The 18415-nt window shown below is 39.3% G+C and overlaps 1 protein-coding gene across 1 annotated transcript in view; it reads left to right on the plus strand.

Moving 5' to 3' along the window:
- The first annotated feature begins 9985 nt into the window (after nt 1–9985).
- Nucleotides 9986–18415, plus strand: part of COPB2 (COPI coat complex subunit beta 2) — a 32674-nt gene continuing 24244 nt past the window's right edge. Inside the window, exons 1-2 of the mRNA XM_043474265.1 lie at nt 9986–10129; nt 15278–15415. Coding sequence (XP_043330200.1) covers nt 10127–10129; nt 15278–15415 — 141 coding nt within the window. The 5' untranslated portion in view covers nt 9986–10126. The remainder of the gene's footprint in view (nt 10130–15277; nt 15416–18415) is intronic.

Raw genomic sequence — 18415 nt, forward strand, 5'->3', positions numbered from 1 at the left:
ACTTTATCTTAACTCCCTGTTGAATCCTATTCAGGGGTTTGTTGTACACACTAACCTTTCAGCAAGTTGCAAATAAGAATGGCAGGGAATAAGACAGAGGGAACAGATTTGATCTGAAAATGTTCTAAAGCTGTGTTAAGAGCCCTCTTCATGGTAATCCTGATTATTGAAAGACATGGCTAAATTCCTGCCTTCTCCCCTAACACCAAATACAAGGTTGATGTTCCTCCTTATCCAGGGTTCTTAGGGGCTGTGAATAGCTTGCATCTCTCATGGTGTCACTTGGATGCCCTCTTAGCACTGCCATTGGTCCCAGCTGCCTATGGGAATACGACCTTCCTTGTCTAGGGCACAGGGGTGGAGCCTCCTGCATAAGCACTGCGGGGACCTGTCAGGTGACCACTGCACTGTGTCCGTCATTCTGTACTTATTCACCTGTGGCTACAAGTCACTAAAATCTGTAGCTAGTCCCCTACTCTTTCTCCTGTAATTGGATGTATAATGAATCCAATCTTCCTGGGTTTGGGTTTCTTTAAAACACAGGCAAAACAACTGTATAGAATCCCTTTAAACAGTGCTCACCCTGGATATGTTTGTGAGGACAATGTTTTTATTATCACAGTAAGCTCAAGACCTTTAGAATAGGGATGGTGTCTTTTCTACCTAGATCTAGAACTCTACATGATTCCTAGCACAGAATAGGTCACCAAGAAACACTTGTTGAATTTGCATTGTCTATACTGTAGGCTTGGTGCTTGAACTTTTTAATGGGTTCCATAAAGTCTTAAAACTGTATGAAAAGTACATACACATACACTCTTCCCTTTAGGGGAATATTCCATCCTAATCTGGGAACACCAGTGACTTCTGTGAACACTTCCCTCGTATACTGATCCAGGTGAGAAAGGCAGCAGTGTTGGAGAGAATGGAAGGAGAACCTGAGACAGATGCTTGAACAGAGGTTGTTGGAGAGTCAAGCTGAGAGATGCAGGGAGAAAAGAGGTACATGAAGGAATGTGGGGAAAATTCTTGCCAAATATGTCAAAACATTACCCTGCTACAGCACTAGAGACGGGGTCAACTTTCAGAAGCACTGTAAAGGGTGCTCTCTCACCTCCGTTGAGAGAGGAAATGCGATGTGTGCTCCTGGCCACTTCAACATACACCTCTTCTCTCCACTGTAAATCAGAATGACTCACCATCATTATTGTTTTTCATACTCAAAATGCCTTCATTAAGACCCAATTATAAAATCACTCAAGGCTTCTGGTTTCTGTTAATAGCAAGCTGGTATACTCAGATAAAAACTCTTGGTGAGAAAAGAACAAATACCATATACTAATGCATACATATGGAATCTAGAAAAATGGTACTGATGAACCTATTTGCAGGGCAGGAATAGAGACACAGATGTAGAGAACAGACGTGTGTGCACAGTGGCAGAAAGAAAAGATGGGACAAATTGAGAGAGTAGCATTGACATGTATACACTACCACAACCATGTGTAAAATAGATAGCTAGTGGGAAGTTAAACACAGGGAACTCAGCTTGTTGCTCTGTGACGACCTACAGGGGTGGGATGGGGAGGGGTGGTGGGAGGCAGGACCAAGAGGGAGGGGGTATGTGTATACTTATGACTGATCTACATTGTTACATGGCAGAAACCAACATATCATTGTTAAGCAATTATCCTCCGATTAAAAAAGCAAACAATAACAACCTTGGGTCAATATCTGAATGAAAACCTCTATCGAAATGGTAGGAAGGAAGACTATGGGATGATCAGAACTCCCAAGATCATCTGCCAATACTGCTGTGACCAGTAGGAACTAGATGGGCACATGTCAAAGCCTGAGACCCACCAAAACTGAAAAGTCTATAAGACTTTAGTGTCCTATAAGGACACTTTCCCCAAATCAATACACACACAGATTGAGGATAAACCAAATGTAAATCTGCCTCCTCCTACCCATCAGCCTCAGGGGACTGCAGGAAAACCTACTGCCTGGCTATAAGCAAGGCAAAAGAATTAAAAAGAAAAGGAACAAAATGTCTTCAAGAAGGGGTAGCCACAAAATACCCTGTTGTGGATTTGTACTGTGGGTACACTTGACCTGGGTGGGACAGAGGCATTTAAGTCATGAATTTGGTGTGAATAGATCTCAGTTGCTATCAGGTGCATGGCAAAACCAAATAAAGCCTCTCTGAAGGGGATGCATCTAAACTAGGCTTCAGATATCCCCCTAAATAATTTAAAAATGGGCTTGCCTGGTGGCTTACAGGTAAAGAACCTGCCTGTCAATACTGGAGATGAGGTTTCAATCTGTGGGTTGAAAACATCCCCTAGAGAAGGAAATGGCAAGCCGCTCCACTATTCTTGCCTGGAAAATCACGTGGACAGAGGAGCTTGGTGGGCTAGAGTCCATGGGATTGCAAAAGAGTTGGACACAATTTAGCGACTAAACAACAACAATTTAAAGGCAGTGACTAGTTATCCAATCGAAGATAACTAAGTATCAAGGGAACAAGAACCAGCAAAACAACAGAGAGAAGAAATAAACCCACACATACTTCTGCTATTAAAGCCAGATTTAAAAAAAGCCAGGCTTCCATGTTTATGGAAATAAACAATAACCATGAAAATAACTATACAGAGACTATGAAAAATTATGTACTATATCTGAAAAAAAGAACCAAACTAAAAATAAAGATAATAATTGAAATTTTAAACTCAACAGTCACATTTACAACATAGTGACACTATGAGGAAGAAATAAAGAACTGGAAGGTGGGGTCAGAGGACCTTACACAGAATGCAGGACTGAGAGAAGAAAATGGAAAAAATATACACTTGCAAAAGAAGTGTGTAGAAGCCATGGAAAATGTGGTACAAGGTTGGTACAAACATTGGCATGCTAGGAAGATATAAAAGAGGGAAAAGCAGATGGGGTTGAGAATTTTTCAGGACTGATGAAAGATACCTATCCTCAGATTTAAGAGACTCAGTAGATTCCAGAAAAATAAAATAAAACCCATTCCTAAACAGCTCATATTTTTAAAACTTCATAAAGTCAAGACATAGAGAAAACCTTAAAACAACCAGAGGGAAAAAAGATTATCTTCAAAGAAGGAACTGACAATGGACTTTGAACAGCAAGTGAGAAAAGGGAAGACTGATACAGCTTTAACGGGCTCAAAGAAAATTAGTGCTAAACCTATAATTCTATACAAAACCACAAATGAATGAATTTGCAATAGGGAGAAATCCAGGGGAGACACTGGATCAGCTTCAGCTGAGATAACGGAGACATTAAAGGTAGCAGCTATCTAATAGTTAGTATATTAATACATTTGTTGGCATCCTAATACATACCTGCTAAACATAACCCTTTTAGCCCTTCCACCAGGCTCCTTAGTGGGTCTCATTCTTCCTCTCCTCCCTGATCACTACCTCACCTTGCCCCACCCCCGCCCACAACTTCAAACATTTCAACAAAGCTGCTTCCCTGTATTCTATGAGGAATACATCTTAGCAAAAAAACCTTTCTCAAAACCCTCAGACAGGTATTGCATATTGTGCCTTGGTAACTGCCTGGATATGACTATACCATTTTGTTGCAACTCAAATGGACTTTATAAAATGAAAAGCGAGATTTATGCAGAAAATAAGTGGTATTTATTTGCTTTATAGCCAGATTCAAACTAAGCTTCCTTCATATGACAAGCTCCTTTGCTACATTTTATATTTGCATAAAGTAACTTATTTTCTTTATTATACAGTTTAGATTAATAAAAGTTAGAAAATATAAATAACCAAAAGCACCTGCAATTTTTTCCTATCTCCCTCAGATATTGACTTTACCTCTATATGTACATACATCTGTATATATGAACAGATATATATATATGATTCAATTAACATTCACTTTATATGTAAATCTTTTCAGGATAAAGTTATATCTGTATTCATTGTCAATATCAGAGGCACCAAAGTATGGCCATATTTAGCAAAGGAAACACTTTCTTCTTCTATTTGGATTTTAGTGAATGGATCAAGCACTATCCATGTGAAGTTGCTTTGACATCAAATGCAAAGTCCTGTAACAGTGCAGCTCAATGTGATTTGGATTATCATCTTCAAGTACAAAAACATATCAGAGCCCAAGGACTTCATTTTTAAGCTTTGGGGCTTGAACTTGATTTGAATTCAAATTAAGTAATGCCCTTAGATCAACTTGAACTGACAAATTCTTTAGAAGAAAGTGGAATAAGGCAATTTGATGGAAATTATACTATGCAGTGCCTTGTCACTCCAGATATTTCACCTTTACATTAAATTTTTTTTCAATTAACTTAAAGGTAACTGCTATATGCCTGATATTCAAGCTATCTGTCATTATTATTCATTTATTTATAAGCAGAACTATCATTTACAAGGACCTAATTCTTAAGGAAACATAATTGCTCTAAACCGATCAATTTGCTTATATAAAACTTTCCTCTGGAACAAAAGTTAAACATTGGTTGTCAAAGCATGTTCCCTGGGGATCCTCAAGTTTATACAGCATTGTTCCAAGCTTCAACAAAAATTTGCTGACTTAAGGTGACTTACTGAAAAAAAACAGCAATGTATGCTATAAAATATGCAGAAAGAGCTACTTCACTGGCACCGGAATGAAGTAAAAAAAAAAAAAAAAAAAAGTCCATTAATATATCCTGCACCCACTCCCTTCACCCATTTCACTTGAAAAGAATATAGAATCACAGACCTAAAATTCTAAAGAAACTAAGTAGAAAGGGAGTTTAGAGTTCATTTTTCCAAAATAAATGTGTTTTGTAGGTAATGAAATTGAGACCCAGAGAGTTCATTCCACAAGACCACCCTGAGCCAAAAAAAGTCTCCAGAACCTGCTGGTCTTGACTTAACCATGGGTGGTCTTAGCACCCCACATATGAAGAACTGATAGAAAGCCTAGTGTGTGGACCGCTGTGCAGGTCACTAAATGACAAATTCCCAAAACTCTGTTGCCATATTTTCAATGTCTAGCAATTTCCACCTAAGAAATCACCCCCTTTATTCATTCAAAGCTCACTTTAAACTCTGCCTCCTCAAAATATGTTTATTAAAAAGATATGAAAGTGAAAATTGAAAGTGAACTCGCTTAGTTGTATCCGACTTTTTGCAACCCCATGGACTGTAGCCTACCAGGCTCCTCTGTCCATGGGATTTTCCAGACAAGAGTACTGGAGTGGATTGCCATTTCCTTCTCCAGAGGATCTTCCCAACCCAAGGATCAAACCCAGGTCTTCCACATTGCAGGCAGACACTTTACCATCTGAGCCACTAGGGAAATCTAAAAGATATGAGGTTAATGCAATTTTTAAGAAGGTAAAGCTATACTTGTATCAAAACCTGACTAACGATCTGGATAGTTATGCTTTCAGGTAAACAAAAGCAAGCATTTCATCTACCTCAAATCCCACAACAAGCTTGCATGGAGTAAATTTAATAAGTTTTAAAATTTTGGAAGGTAATCATACTAAGTGTATAGCACATTGTAGTCGAACAACGCTTTTGCAATCAGTCAAAACTTTGCCTCTAGTGTCAGGCAACCCTAAGTTTCATTGTTCTTAGAAGACAACGCAGTGGTTCTCCAACTCAATTTAGTCTCCTGCTGGTTAGTATGCGATTATGTGGTCAAGACTCTCATTCACTTCATGAAGAAATCCACCTGAGAACCTTAACATTTCCTTTAATAGGGAAAGTAACTGACATGCAATGATGAATCAGTAATAGAGCATGAAGATTATCCTACTTGACATTCTTCAATGGTTCCCTAGAGCCTTCAAGGTAAAGTCCAGACTTCTTACACTGGCAGTCATGGACTTTCAGGATCTGAGCTTCATCTATCTCCCTAGTCCCATTTCTCAATCCTCTCCCTTCTTACTCTTTGGCCCAAGCATGCTAAACTACTTTTAGTTCTCTGGAAAAATTGAACTCTCAAGTCTTTCCACTTAAAATGCCCTACATATATCCTCTTGACATTTGTCTTGCTAGCTCCTACTCAATACCGCAAAAGTTTACTCCATCCGTGTGGAGTAGTTATCATGAGGTAATTAATGTCAACTACACCCCAAACACAGGAACAATTAATCCACTTTCAGTGAGACATCAACATTTGTCTTTTCATGACTAAACTTTTGGTAAAATATTTTATATTCACCACTTTCACTGCTTTATCATCCAATCATTTCTTAATCCTTTGCAAACCCATTCCCCCTAGCATTACTTGACTGAAAAGAAATTTTTAAGACTACTAGTGTCCTCATAATCATTTAGTTCACTGACAATAGTTTTTTCCCCCCAAAACCAAGTTTCCTTAAATTCTCTAAAGGTATCTAGACTACTGTCAATGAATTAAATGATTGTGAATCACCCTACTATATTCTACCTCCCTTTCCTTCAGTTTTTCTTGTTGTCTTATTCTAATTGTGCCTTTTCTGTGTCATTTTCTGGCTCCACTTCTTCCTCTAACTAAAGATATTCCTCTTGGTTCACTAGATTCAAAATATTAGCATTAGAATATCTCCTTAACTCCAAAACAAAGTCAAATCATTTGTGTATCTTGTTGATTCTACCTTCTTAGTGAAAAAGGAAAAACTCATAGTCCAGTAGAAAGAGCAGTCATTTTGGAAATAAACTTGGGTTCAGATCTCAAGTATGTCACTAGCTCTTGAGCAGTGTGGCACAGAGCTTATTATTTAACCCATTTGGGCTTCATCATCTCATGTATTGGGGGCTACCCAGGTAGCATTAGTGGTAAAGAACTGCCTGCCAGACATAAGAGAATGGGTTTGATCCCTGAGCCGGGAAGATCCCCTGGAAGAGGGCATGCTAACCCACTTCAGTCTCATCTATTGGGCTTCCCTGATGGCTCAGACAGTAAAGAATCTGCCTGTGAAGCTATAAATTTAAGAAAATAATGACTATATGTTAGTATTACTATATGAATTGTAGCATGCAAAGTGCATATTTCAATTACAAAAGTAAGCACTCAATGAAATCTATTCAATATTACTGTTATTTCCATACCCACTTCCTCCAAACTTGTATAGTATCTCACTGTTCCAATCCATTTCTTCATAGACATCAATGAAAGATAAATCTTACAGAGTACATACATAAACATGTTTCTTTTCTGGCTTAATTGTTCCCAATTTCTTACTGAATCAAAGTCTAATTCCTATTTCAGTAAAATTTCAGATTTTAGCACCATCCTTTCTTTCTAGCCATCTGCCTCATGCACTTCTAAATGAATACCATTCTCCAAGCAAACTAGACTTTTTGTGGTCCAAAAGTCCAGCTCAAATTCTGCCTCCTTTATGAAAATTATCTCCCCAGTTGGATATTTTATGCTGAGTATTTTTACTCGTACTTCTTACAAATTTGTAATCCCTTTTAGTTTGGCCAGACAGCATGCAGGATATCTCAGTTCCCTGACCAGGATTCAGACCCTTCGTCCCAGCATTGGAAGTGCAGGGTCTTAACTGCTGGACCTTCACGGAAGTCTCTTAATTTGTACTCCCTTTGAAGGGAGAAACTAGGCTCTTATTCTCCTACTCACCATTTTGCTAAGTGATGAGACATGTATATATTTTAAAAATACCAACTAGATTTTTCCTCAAGGAATTATTCTCACTTCCTCAGCTTTTAATGAAGGGGTGGGAACAGAATAGGGAGGGAAGGATGTTTGTAGGGTATTAATAGAAGCACAAGTGAACTTCCACTTGGAAAAAGGAAGAATTGAAAAGTCACCCTAGAAATCCAGTTGTGACCAATCTTTGGGAAACCCTTTATCAATTTGCTAAGCTTGTTCCTATTTATTTTCTTCCCCAGAGTTATTTTCTAACCTTCTAGTCTTCTCTAAACCAAAGAGTAAATGGTTTTACTCTTTATTTTTAAACCCACAATTGAACATACAGGGATACACACATAATGTAATTTTATGTATTAGTTCATATTTTAGAATCTTATTTCTTAAAAATGAAATTTCTTTCAATCCAAATCCAAGAGGTATAATCTTCAGGCAGCATCTAGTATAGTGCTTTGCATATAGTACAAATTCAGTATGTACATTACATGAAATAATGTATAATGCACAACTACAGAACTTAATGGAAAATATATAGTCCAAGTGAGTATGATACTTGGGGGCTAAGCCCCTCATCAATACCAACTAGGTAAACTCTTGGGTGCCTAGTGATGTACAAACTTTTTTTTTTTAAGATGAGGAAAACTAAGACCCACAAAGAAGTTACATTAGCAATAAAGCTCCTGCTAAAAGCCAAATTACTTGATACAGAGTCTATATGTCTCCCTCTGAATATTACTTTCTACACACACACACAAACCTTTTTCCTTTCTGATAATTTAAAGGTCTACAAAAACTCCAAGGCTACTTTCACGCCTTTGCTACACATTTATATGTAGCAAAAGGTCAAAGTTATTTGGCCCACTGTGTTTAGAAAATTAAAAACTAAATTTATTTTAAACAGTGGGAACTCAGAAGGTGGTGGTAGGCAAATGCTCTAGCAGTTCATTTTGCAATCCCTATGGCTCAGGTCCCTATGCTAGAGTTCAACTACCTTAATGAAGATGTATTTCAGTGAAGGAGAAAGAGCACACGACTTTGAGGACATATCAAATCCTGACTCTATAATTTACTGTGTGGCCCTGGCTGGGATACTTCTTTGAACCTTAGTTTCCTCATTGGTTTCCTGAAATTCGAAGATGCTTGCTCCTTGGAAGACAAGCTATGACCAATCTAGACAGCATATTAAAAAGCAGAGACATTACTTTGCCAACAAAGGTCCGTATAGTCAAAGCTATGGTTTTTCTAGTACTCATGTATGGATGTGAGATTGGACCATAAAGAAAACTGAGCACCAAAGAACTGATGCTTTTGAACTGTGGTGTTGGAGAAGACTCTTGAGAGTCCCTTGGACTGTAAGATCAAACCAGTCAATCCTAAAAGAAATCAGTCCTGAATATTCATTGGAAGGGCTGATGCTGAAACTGAAACTCTAATACTTTGGCCACCTGATGTGAAGAGCTGACTCATTTGAAAAGACCCTGATGCTGGAAAAGATAGAAGGCAGGAGGAGAAGGGGACGACAGAGGATGAGATGGTTAGATGGCATCACCGACTTGATGGACATGAGTTTGAGCAAGCTCCGGGAGTAGGTGATGACAGGGAAGCCTGGTGTGCTGCAGTCCATGGGATCACAGAGTCGGGCAGGACAGGGCAACTGAACTGACAGAACTGACTTCCTCATCAGTAACATGGAGATAATTCAGATTTGATGTGAAGATTAGAGAGGAAAGTACTCTGGCACATAGCCGAAGACTGATATATAATTATAAATGAATGAACAATGCGGTCGATGCTCAATAAAAGGAGATCCTGCAGGGCCTGATACTCCTATCTCCTGGGGAGCTCCAGAGCTGAAGACTCTTCGCTGCCCTCCGATCTCCGAAGCATGAAGCTCAGCACTGAAACCCGCCCACATCTTTCCAACAGAATTCGGTGCCCCGAGCAGGGCCGGAAAAGGCCTGCTACATGGGCCTCATTCTCCGGCCGACCAAAGTACAAGTGGGCTGAGAGCCTCGCTTCATCTTCCCTTCTCTCCTCCGCCCTCTCCCTCTGACAGCACTTCTCAGCTCCTGTGACACAACTCCGCTGTGGGGGGGTTTCTCCGGCCGTTAGCACTCGAAAGTAGCATTTCGTTTTTTCTTCTCGTTTTTAACTCTCGGTTTGTTTCTACTCCGCTCTCAGCAGCCCCAGGGTACTGCAAAGGATTCTAGAGGCCACACCCCGCCTTCTCCTGAGCGCCCAGGTCCGCTTGGGGCAGTTTGGAGGCCCTGTTGCCTAGGAAATTGGGGCGGGGCTTAGGAAACCAGCCCGGCGCCGGCTTTGCGCAGGCGCTCGCTCTGGTCTTTACTATCGCGAGAACTCCTCCCGGAAGTTCCACGTCAGTCAGTCGCCTGGTCAGCGGGTCGGTGGGTTTCTCCAGGACTGCTTGGTCTGTAGCGAGTGAGGCGCCAGGCCTCGGACCGTCGGAGCCATGGTAAGTCCAGGCCTTGCAGGAGGCAGTGGGGCCCCATGTGGCCAAGGCCAGTTCTTGTGGCTCCTGGCCTGAGACCCGCAGTTGTCCGCGGCCTGGGTTCCCGCTGCGGCCACCGCCTCAGGCCTTGAGGGGTCCTGGTCCAGTTTGAATTCTGGAAGGGAAGAGGCGGCAGGTCGTTTGGGGAGGCAGTGCTTGGAGGGTCCCTGACTTCGGTGTTTGCTAGAGCTTCCGCGGTCTGCAGTGGGGTCCTTAGTGTAGGGAAGTATAAGAGGCCGAAAATGTTGAATTCTGTAGAAGGTTTTGATGAAACTACCTCATTATGCCTTTAAACCGGTGACAGCTGATTTTGCACTCTTGTGCTTGTTTTGGTATAGTATGACCGCAAACTACGAACTTAAACAGGCAGGCGCCCCCCACCCCCCCGCCTTTCGAAATGTGAATGGATCCTATAGAGTCGAAAGTGGAATTTCAGATGCTTTGGAACCCCAGCTTAAGTGTCAAGGGAGAAGCTTAAGAGTTGGGACGCATTTTATAAAACTGGTTGGCGTGCTTGTCTGCATTTGCAAATATACTGACTGAAGAATGACCCTGAAAAGATCCTGATGCTGGGAAAGATTGAAGGCAGGAGGAGAAGGGAACGACAGAGGTTGAGATGGTTGGATGGCATCACCGACTCAATGAACGTGAGTTTGAGTAAACGGGAGTTGGCGATGGACAGGGAGGCCCGGCGTGCTGCAGTCTATGGGATTGCAAAAAGAGTCGGAGACGACTGAGCGACTGAACTGAAGAATGACAGTCACACAGCATTTTTGACAAATGACAAATCATCACACCATTTTTTTATTATCACCCCGAAATATGCGCTAAAATATTTTTCCACTTGTTATACTAGTAAGAAAAACAGTACAATAGTGTGAGAATTTCTTTCCAAAAGCATGTAAGGGATTATGTATTTTGTATTTAAACATTTTCTTGCTTTTTTTTTTTTTTTTTAACTTGTTAGGCAGCGCAGATTCAGAGATTTTGGAGCTTGAAGACCTTAGGGATTAATAAGTCCAGGTCCCTCACCTTACAGTTAAAAGGGAGGAGAAAAAAAAAGTTTAAGGCTAATTGCTGCAGAGTTTTAACTGCAACAGAAGTTGATTCCCTGGGTAAACTTATGAACGTTATGAATATTTCCATAAAAATGCGTAGAGAAACACAATGTTGCATAAAAATTTAATGGGCTCACTCACAGATACTGTCACCCACCAATACTCATTCATGAGCTTTCTTGGGTCCCCAGATTAAGAGCCCCAGAACAAAACTTAAGTCCTACTACCTTGTATTACCAAGGACCTGCTCTGGAGTGTGCTGTGGTTTTCAAAATGGACATTTTTGGAAACAGCCCCTTGCATCTGCCTAATTTAGTTTTCTTTTAAGAGTATTTTTATGATTAAATATTTCATTCTTTAACACATTTAAAATCTTTTACTGAAGATTTTAAATGTAAATTTGTTCACTCGTTTACCATAGAGTGTTTACTGTGTGCTATGGATTTTGCTAAACATTTGCTTCCTAATTCTCATAGCAGGTGGGAGAGTAAGTTATAAATGTTCATGGAGTGGTTAAAATAGGCAAGGCATTGTTCTTACTGCTTAATACTGAATTTAATTCTCATTACACTAAGGGATAGATAATAGTCAATAGTTTTATATACATCAAACCTGAGGGAAGTTAAGTAAACTTGCCCACTGTCATGCATTTGAGATGAGTGATGGAACTGAAGCTTCAGCCCATCATGATTCTTTAGATCTTGATTATACTATCTTAAACCTCTTTTGTTGTTGTTTAGTTGCTCAGTCATGTCCAACTCTTTTGTGACCCCATGGACCCACCGAGGCTCCTCTATCCATGGGATTTTCCAGGCAAGAATTCTGGAGTTAATTGCCATTTCCTTCTCCAGGGGATCTTCTCAGCTCAGGGATTGAACCCATGTCTCCTGTATTGGCAGGCAGATTCTTAAGTGCTGAGCCACCATGGAAGCCTCCCATACCCAAATATATAATGTGCTGAATATGGCACATGAATGAGCTCTTTAGGAGCATCTACTCTAGAAACCAAAAACAGACATGTGCACAAATATTAAACGTTAAATTCTGTAGGATCCTGTAGGGAAAGGATACTTCTGGTAGGGTAATCCAAGAGATTATATGATGGCAGTAACAGTTAAGCTAAGTCCTAAGTGCCTTCAGCCTTGGGGAGATACAAGGAGATGTTTAGAGTTAAGGCTGCAGTATGAGTATCTTCCCTGATAGCTCAGTTGGTAAAGAATCAGCCTGCAATGCAGGAGACCCTGGTTCGATTCCTGGGTTGGGAAGATCCCCTGAAGTAAGGGAAAGGCTACCCACTCCAGTGGAAAATTCCATGGAAGGAGGATCCTGGTGGGCTACAGTCCTTGGGGTTGCAAAGAGTCGGACACAACTGAGTAACTTCACTTTCATTTTCACCCACTCCAGTATTCTTGGGCTTTCCTTGTGGTTCAGCTGGTAAAGGATCCGCCTACAATGCTGGAGACCTGGGTTTGATCCCTGGGTTGGGAAGATTCTCTGGAGAAGGGAAAGGCTACCCACTCCAGTATTCTGGCCTGGAGAATTCCATGGACTGTATAGTCCATGGGGTCGCAAAGAATCAGACACAGCTGAGCCACTTTCACTCACTTTTATGAGTACCTTACTCATCTTGGTATTCCACAGTCCCTAATACAATGTCTCTTTCAAAGTAGGCACTAAAATATTGGGAGAGATGCAGCAAGAGCCCTTGGCTGTGCTTTTAAAAACTGAGATTGTGCATTAGGGGCATGTTGTTATACTGGTGTTGCTTTGTACCTCGGGCCACCTTCACTTTTACTCAGTAATCAGTCATTTAAAACATTTTTTAATGGTAAAATATGCATAGTTTAAAAGTGTACAATTTCCTCATTTGCTGGAGAAAAAGTATGAGATATGCTGGCTTATGTAAACTTCCACCATGATTCCTGGCATATAATAGACACATCATGTTTGCTAACTATGGAGAGACCAGAAAAAAAGTTAATATCTGTGAAGGTAATTAATGGGGCAAAATTCAGAAATAGATGAAGTGAAAAGTCCTGCTTCAGGAAGGAATGTGAAGATAATGGTTTGAAAGTAGAACGTTTGAGATGGAGAAGATATTTTTGTGGCGATTGTGAAGAGCCAGAGAACTTAGATCTTTTAAAGGAAAGTAAGAGGTGGAGGTTGTTGCCAGAAGTTGCCAGGTTGTTGCCTTTATAAAAGTGAGAACCAGGTTCAAAGTAGTCAGTGACCCAGATTTGATAGAAGTCCAAAATGATAAGAGCCTTGTGAGGTGTTTGCTTTGTCTCAAGAAATTACCTCTGCTGAAATCATTTAGCAGTCTTCATTTGTGTAGAAAAGTAATGTTAAATTTCTCTCCCATTCATGAACATCACAGAAGATAGCAAAAATAAAAATTTGATAGTAACTCAAGTTGCCAAGTAAACTCTTAGGTTGTGTTTAAAACCTGCTGAAGGAGAAACATGTTTTAGATCAGTCTTCCTCATATCTGCTTCCAAGAGAGAACTGAGACTACTACCATAAGCCATCAGTGTGTATAACGAATTAACTTTTCTCCTAAAAAGCCATCCTTGGAAGAACTGAGAAAATAGTTACTCAAATCATTTTTTTTTCTGTGGTTTGGATGATAAATCCAGGTTGAAAAACAGTTTTTAACCTATTAGTATTTATGATGAGAGAGAGTATTTTAGCTTTGGTTCAAATTCTCCTAATTTCCATTTGGTTATTATAACTTAAATCCATTAAAATATTATAAACATTCCCATTTGACTCCAGAGCCCTTCATGGACATGTATATAATAACCCTTATTGATCCCACATTACATGGTCTGGCATTTACTATTAACACTATTGCCAAAATAAATCTACTATTCTCTGAAGAACTCAATTTAAAAAAATAGTAAAGGTATAATTGACATGATATTATATTAGTTTTAGGTGTCTAGTATAATGATTTGATACTTATATATAGTAAAACAATCACCACAATAAGTCCGGTTAACATTTGTCACCATACATGGTTACAAAATTGTTTGTTTTTTTCTTGTAATGAGAACGTTTAAGATCTACTCTCTTAGCAGCTGTCAAATATGCAACACGGTATTATTAACTGCTTTGCTGTACATTACATCTCCGTGATTTACTTTATAACTGGAAGTTTGTACCTTTTGACCCCCTCTACCTATTTCTCCCTCTTCTACACTCCACCTCTGGCAGCTGCAATCTATTGTTTTCTGTGTCTATGAGCTAGGTTTGTTGTTTTTTTTCCTCATATACCAACCAAAACAACATATCACAACATATTGAGGGCCAAAGCAGATATGAGAAATGAACTGTCTTCTGTTAAGTCAGAATTTAAAGAGTTCTGCAAAACTGTAAACATTGCTACTCTTATCACTAAATTTCTTTCGAAGCTCTAGTTATTTTATTTAAGTTAATGTGAATAGGTTTAGTTTGTTTTTGAAAATGAATTAATACATGAATATTTTAAAGTTGTCTCAGTTTTTGTTTTTAACATGATAAATATTAATAAATATAATCTACATAAATAAGGTGGCTCAAACAGTAAAGAATCTGCCTGCAATACAGGAGACTCGGGTTCGATCCCTGAATTGGGAAGATCCCCTGGAGAAGGGAATGGCAACCCACTCCAGTATTCTTGCATGGAGAATTCCATGGACAGAGGAGCCTGGTGGGCTACAGTCCATGGGGTCAAAAGAATTGGACACAACTGAGCAACTAACCCTTTCACCTTTCACATAAACAGAAGCTTTTTAATGTCCTCAAAAATTAATACTGTAAAGGTGTCCGTAAACCAAAAAGTTTGACAAGTGCTGCTGTAAGTTAAAGTTTTTTAAATACTCGTATTTTTTGTATGTATGAGTGTATAAGTAGGTGCTTTAGACTTTAAACTGTGGCTACAATTTCGCAGAGTAAAAACTGAATTGTTTTGTAGGCATGTTAATGGACTTTTTACTTAAGATTGCAAACATGTTTCATTTGACATAGCAATGTAACATTTCGTTTGCTTATTTTTCATGTTGTTTGTCCTTAGCCTCTGCGACTTGATATCAAGAGAAAACTTACTGCTCGATCTGATCGAGTTAAGAGTGTGGATTTGCATCCTACAGAGCCATGGATGTTGGCGAGTCTTTACAATGGTAGCGTGTGCGTTTGGAATCATGAAACACAGGTAGAAATTTTTAAGGACTTTATTAGAAATACTGTCTTAGACTGTTTATGATGAAAGAGGATAAATATAACAGTCTAGTAGTATGTGTGTGTATACTGCTTTTCCAAATAAATTGGTACAAAGTATTTTTAATATAAGCTAACATTTATGAAGATAGAGCTTGTGGGAGAAACTATTCTGGACTTATTGTATCCAATATTGAAGTATTAAGTTCTCATGTAGGTATATTAGCTCTTCTTTGAAGAAACTGACCAATATAAGATCACTTGCTGTAGATAATAGTATTTAATGGTACTTAATTTTCCATTCAGTGAATATTCTAAAAATCTTTATAATGGGATTTTTACTTTTACTGATTTTCCCCCACATGCTTAATATAATGCATGATGCAGATAACTTTCAGGCAGCCATACAGATTATAGACGATATCAGAGAGATGTTTGCAGTCAGCTTTTCATTACATGTGGAAATATGTCTTTTGCAGATTATCTGTCTTAAATGCTTTCATCTGAGTAAGTAATATATTTTTAACTTAGTTTATTTTTTCCAGTCTTTCTTGGCCATCCTTAATCTTTTTCTTTCAAGGTATAGAACATATAGTCAGCACTATACTATACAGTTTTATGTCTATTTATACAATAATTATCCCCAACATCCAAGGTTAAGTTTTTAAAATCCAGATAAAATTCAGATTTGAGGGGTTTAAGATGGCAAAAATAGGCTGTAGGAGGAACCAAGTTCAAAAGTAAACTTAAAACCACCCTTTCAGCTTATATCATTCTAATGAAACAGTAAGGACTGCACATTTCAACCAGGACCCCACCAGTGATATTTTATTCACGTTAACATTTTGTTTTCTGCTGTATCCCAGTGCCTATGACATTACCTGACACACAATAAGTGCTCAGTAACTATGTGTTGAACTACTGAATAATAAACTTTCCGTTTATCAGTATATCACTGATTCAGAATTTCTGTCCTCTGCAGTTTCAAATCTTGTGAATTCCTTTTGCCTTGATGTGGAAGGTATGCTTGCTAACTGCTTTTGGTGGGGTAGGGGATCTATTCTATCCAAATGTTTAAAATCTTTCTGATTTTATGCTTAACAGATATATTGGTGCATCCACCACCCCCACCATGCCTCTAGGGGTTCCCTCTGTCAGCTCCATTTCACCATCTCTCACTCTCCTTCCTCTCACTATGGTATGCTCTAAAGCCCAGGTGGACTTCCCTCATTTTTGCTATAATGTAACTGCGTGATTCAGGTCATCTACTTTGCTTCATCTTTGTTTTTGTACCCTTCTGTGCCCTTCTGCAGGGCCATCTGCTTCCCCCTTCATAATTCACCTCACTGGTAATTTTTAAAATTTCCTTCTTTCCTTCAAGAAAAGAAGGTTCTGTGAGGACAGGGATTTTCCGAGTGTCAATTCCCGTTGTTATTTCAAGTGGGCACCTGACAGTCAGGTCATAGTAGATACTCAGTAAGTCTTGTTGAATGGTTGATTTGTTTTGGTTCTCCCTGCTTTTCTTCCTTTATCACCAACAGAAGTTACTTGGCACTCATGTATATGGAGAGCAAGATGCTTGAAAGAGCCAAAAAGGTTTTTTGGGAGTAAATTCAAATGTTCTTGAATTTCAAATAAGGAGGAATTATATACTCTTTGCGGTGATGGGTACAGCAGTTTAAAAATCAGTATGTTAGAATTTGAAGCCATCCTGCTAATTAAATGATGTGGGCAAGACTTAACCATGTTGAGGCTTGATTTACTTACCTAAATGAAGGTGATATGTGGCCTTTCTTACTTCACAGGATTGTCAGAATTAAATTAGATAAAATTGTGTATGAAACCCTGTCAGGCACCATACAAGTATTTCTTTATTTACTTACTTCTCGTTGGTGATTTATATGTTGAGTGTATAGTGTTTCATCCTCTTTATCTTGTTTAGCTTCTGGAGTAGGAAGGCCATCCCTTAGGTCATTTGTATCAGCCACAGCACTTAACGTAGACCTGAACCATGACTGTTAGTGCTGTGGCTGCTTTATTTTTTACTGCACAGCAGATCCCTGAGTTTGTTGCCTCCTTAAGAGGAGGCCTTACACATAGCTGTGAAAAGAAGAGATGTGAAAAGCAAAGGAGAAAAGGAAAAATACACCCATTTGAATGCAGAGTTCCAAAGAATAGCAAGGAGAGATAAGAAAGCCTTCCTCAGCCATCAGTGCAAAGAAATAGAGGAAAACAATAGATTAGGAAAGACTAGAGATCTCTTCAAGAAAATTAAAGATGCCAAGGGAACATTTCATGCAAAGATGGGCTCAATAAAGGACAAAAATGGTATGGACCAAGCAGGAGATATTAAGAAGAGGTGGCAAGAATACACAGAAGAACTCTACAAAAAAGATATTCACAAGCCAAATAATCACGATGGTGTGATCACTCACCTAGAGCCAGACATCCTGGAATGTGAAGTCAAGTGGGCCTTAGGAAGTATCACTACGAACAAAGCTAGTGGAGGTGATGGAATTCCAGTTGAGCTATTTCAAATCCTGAAAGATGATGCTGTGAAAGTGTTGCAGTCAATATGCCAGCAAATTTGGAAAACTCAGCAATGGCCACAGGACTGGAAAAGGTCAGTTTTCATTCTAATCCCAAAGAATGGCAGTGCCAAAGAATGCTCAAACTGCCACACAATTGCACTCATCTCACACGCTAGTAAAGTAATGCTCAAAATTCTCCAAGCCAGGCTTCAGCAATATGTGAACCGTGAACTTCCAGATGTTCAAGCTGGTTTTAGAAAAGGCAGAAGAACCAGAGATCAAATTGCTAACATCCACTGGATCATCAAAAAAGCAAGAGAGTTCTAGAAAAACATCTATTTCTGCTTTATTGACTATGCCAGAGCCTTTGACTGTGTGGATCACAATAAACTGTGAAAAATTCTGAAGGAGATGGGAATACCAGACCACCTGGCCTGCCTCTTGAGAAACCTGTATGCAGGTCA

This window comes from Cervus canadensis, chromosome 7, assembly GCF_019320065.1.
Source record: "Cervus canadensis isolate Bull #8, Minnesota chromosome 7, ASM1932006v1, whole genome shotgun sequence".
Classification (NCBI taxonomy): Eukaryota; Metazoa; Chordata; class Mammalia; order Artiodactyla; family Cervidae; genus Cervus; species Cervus canadensis.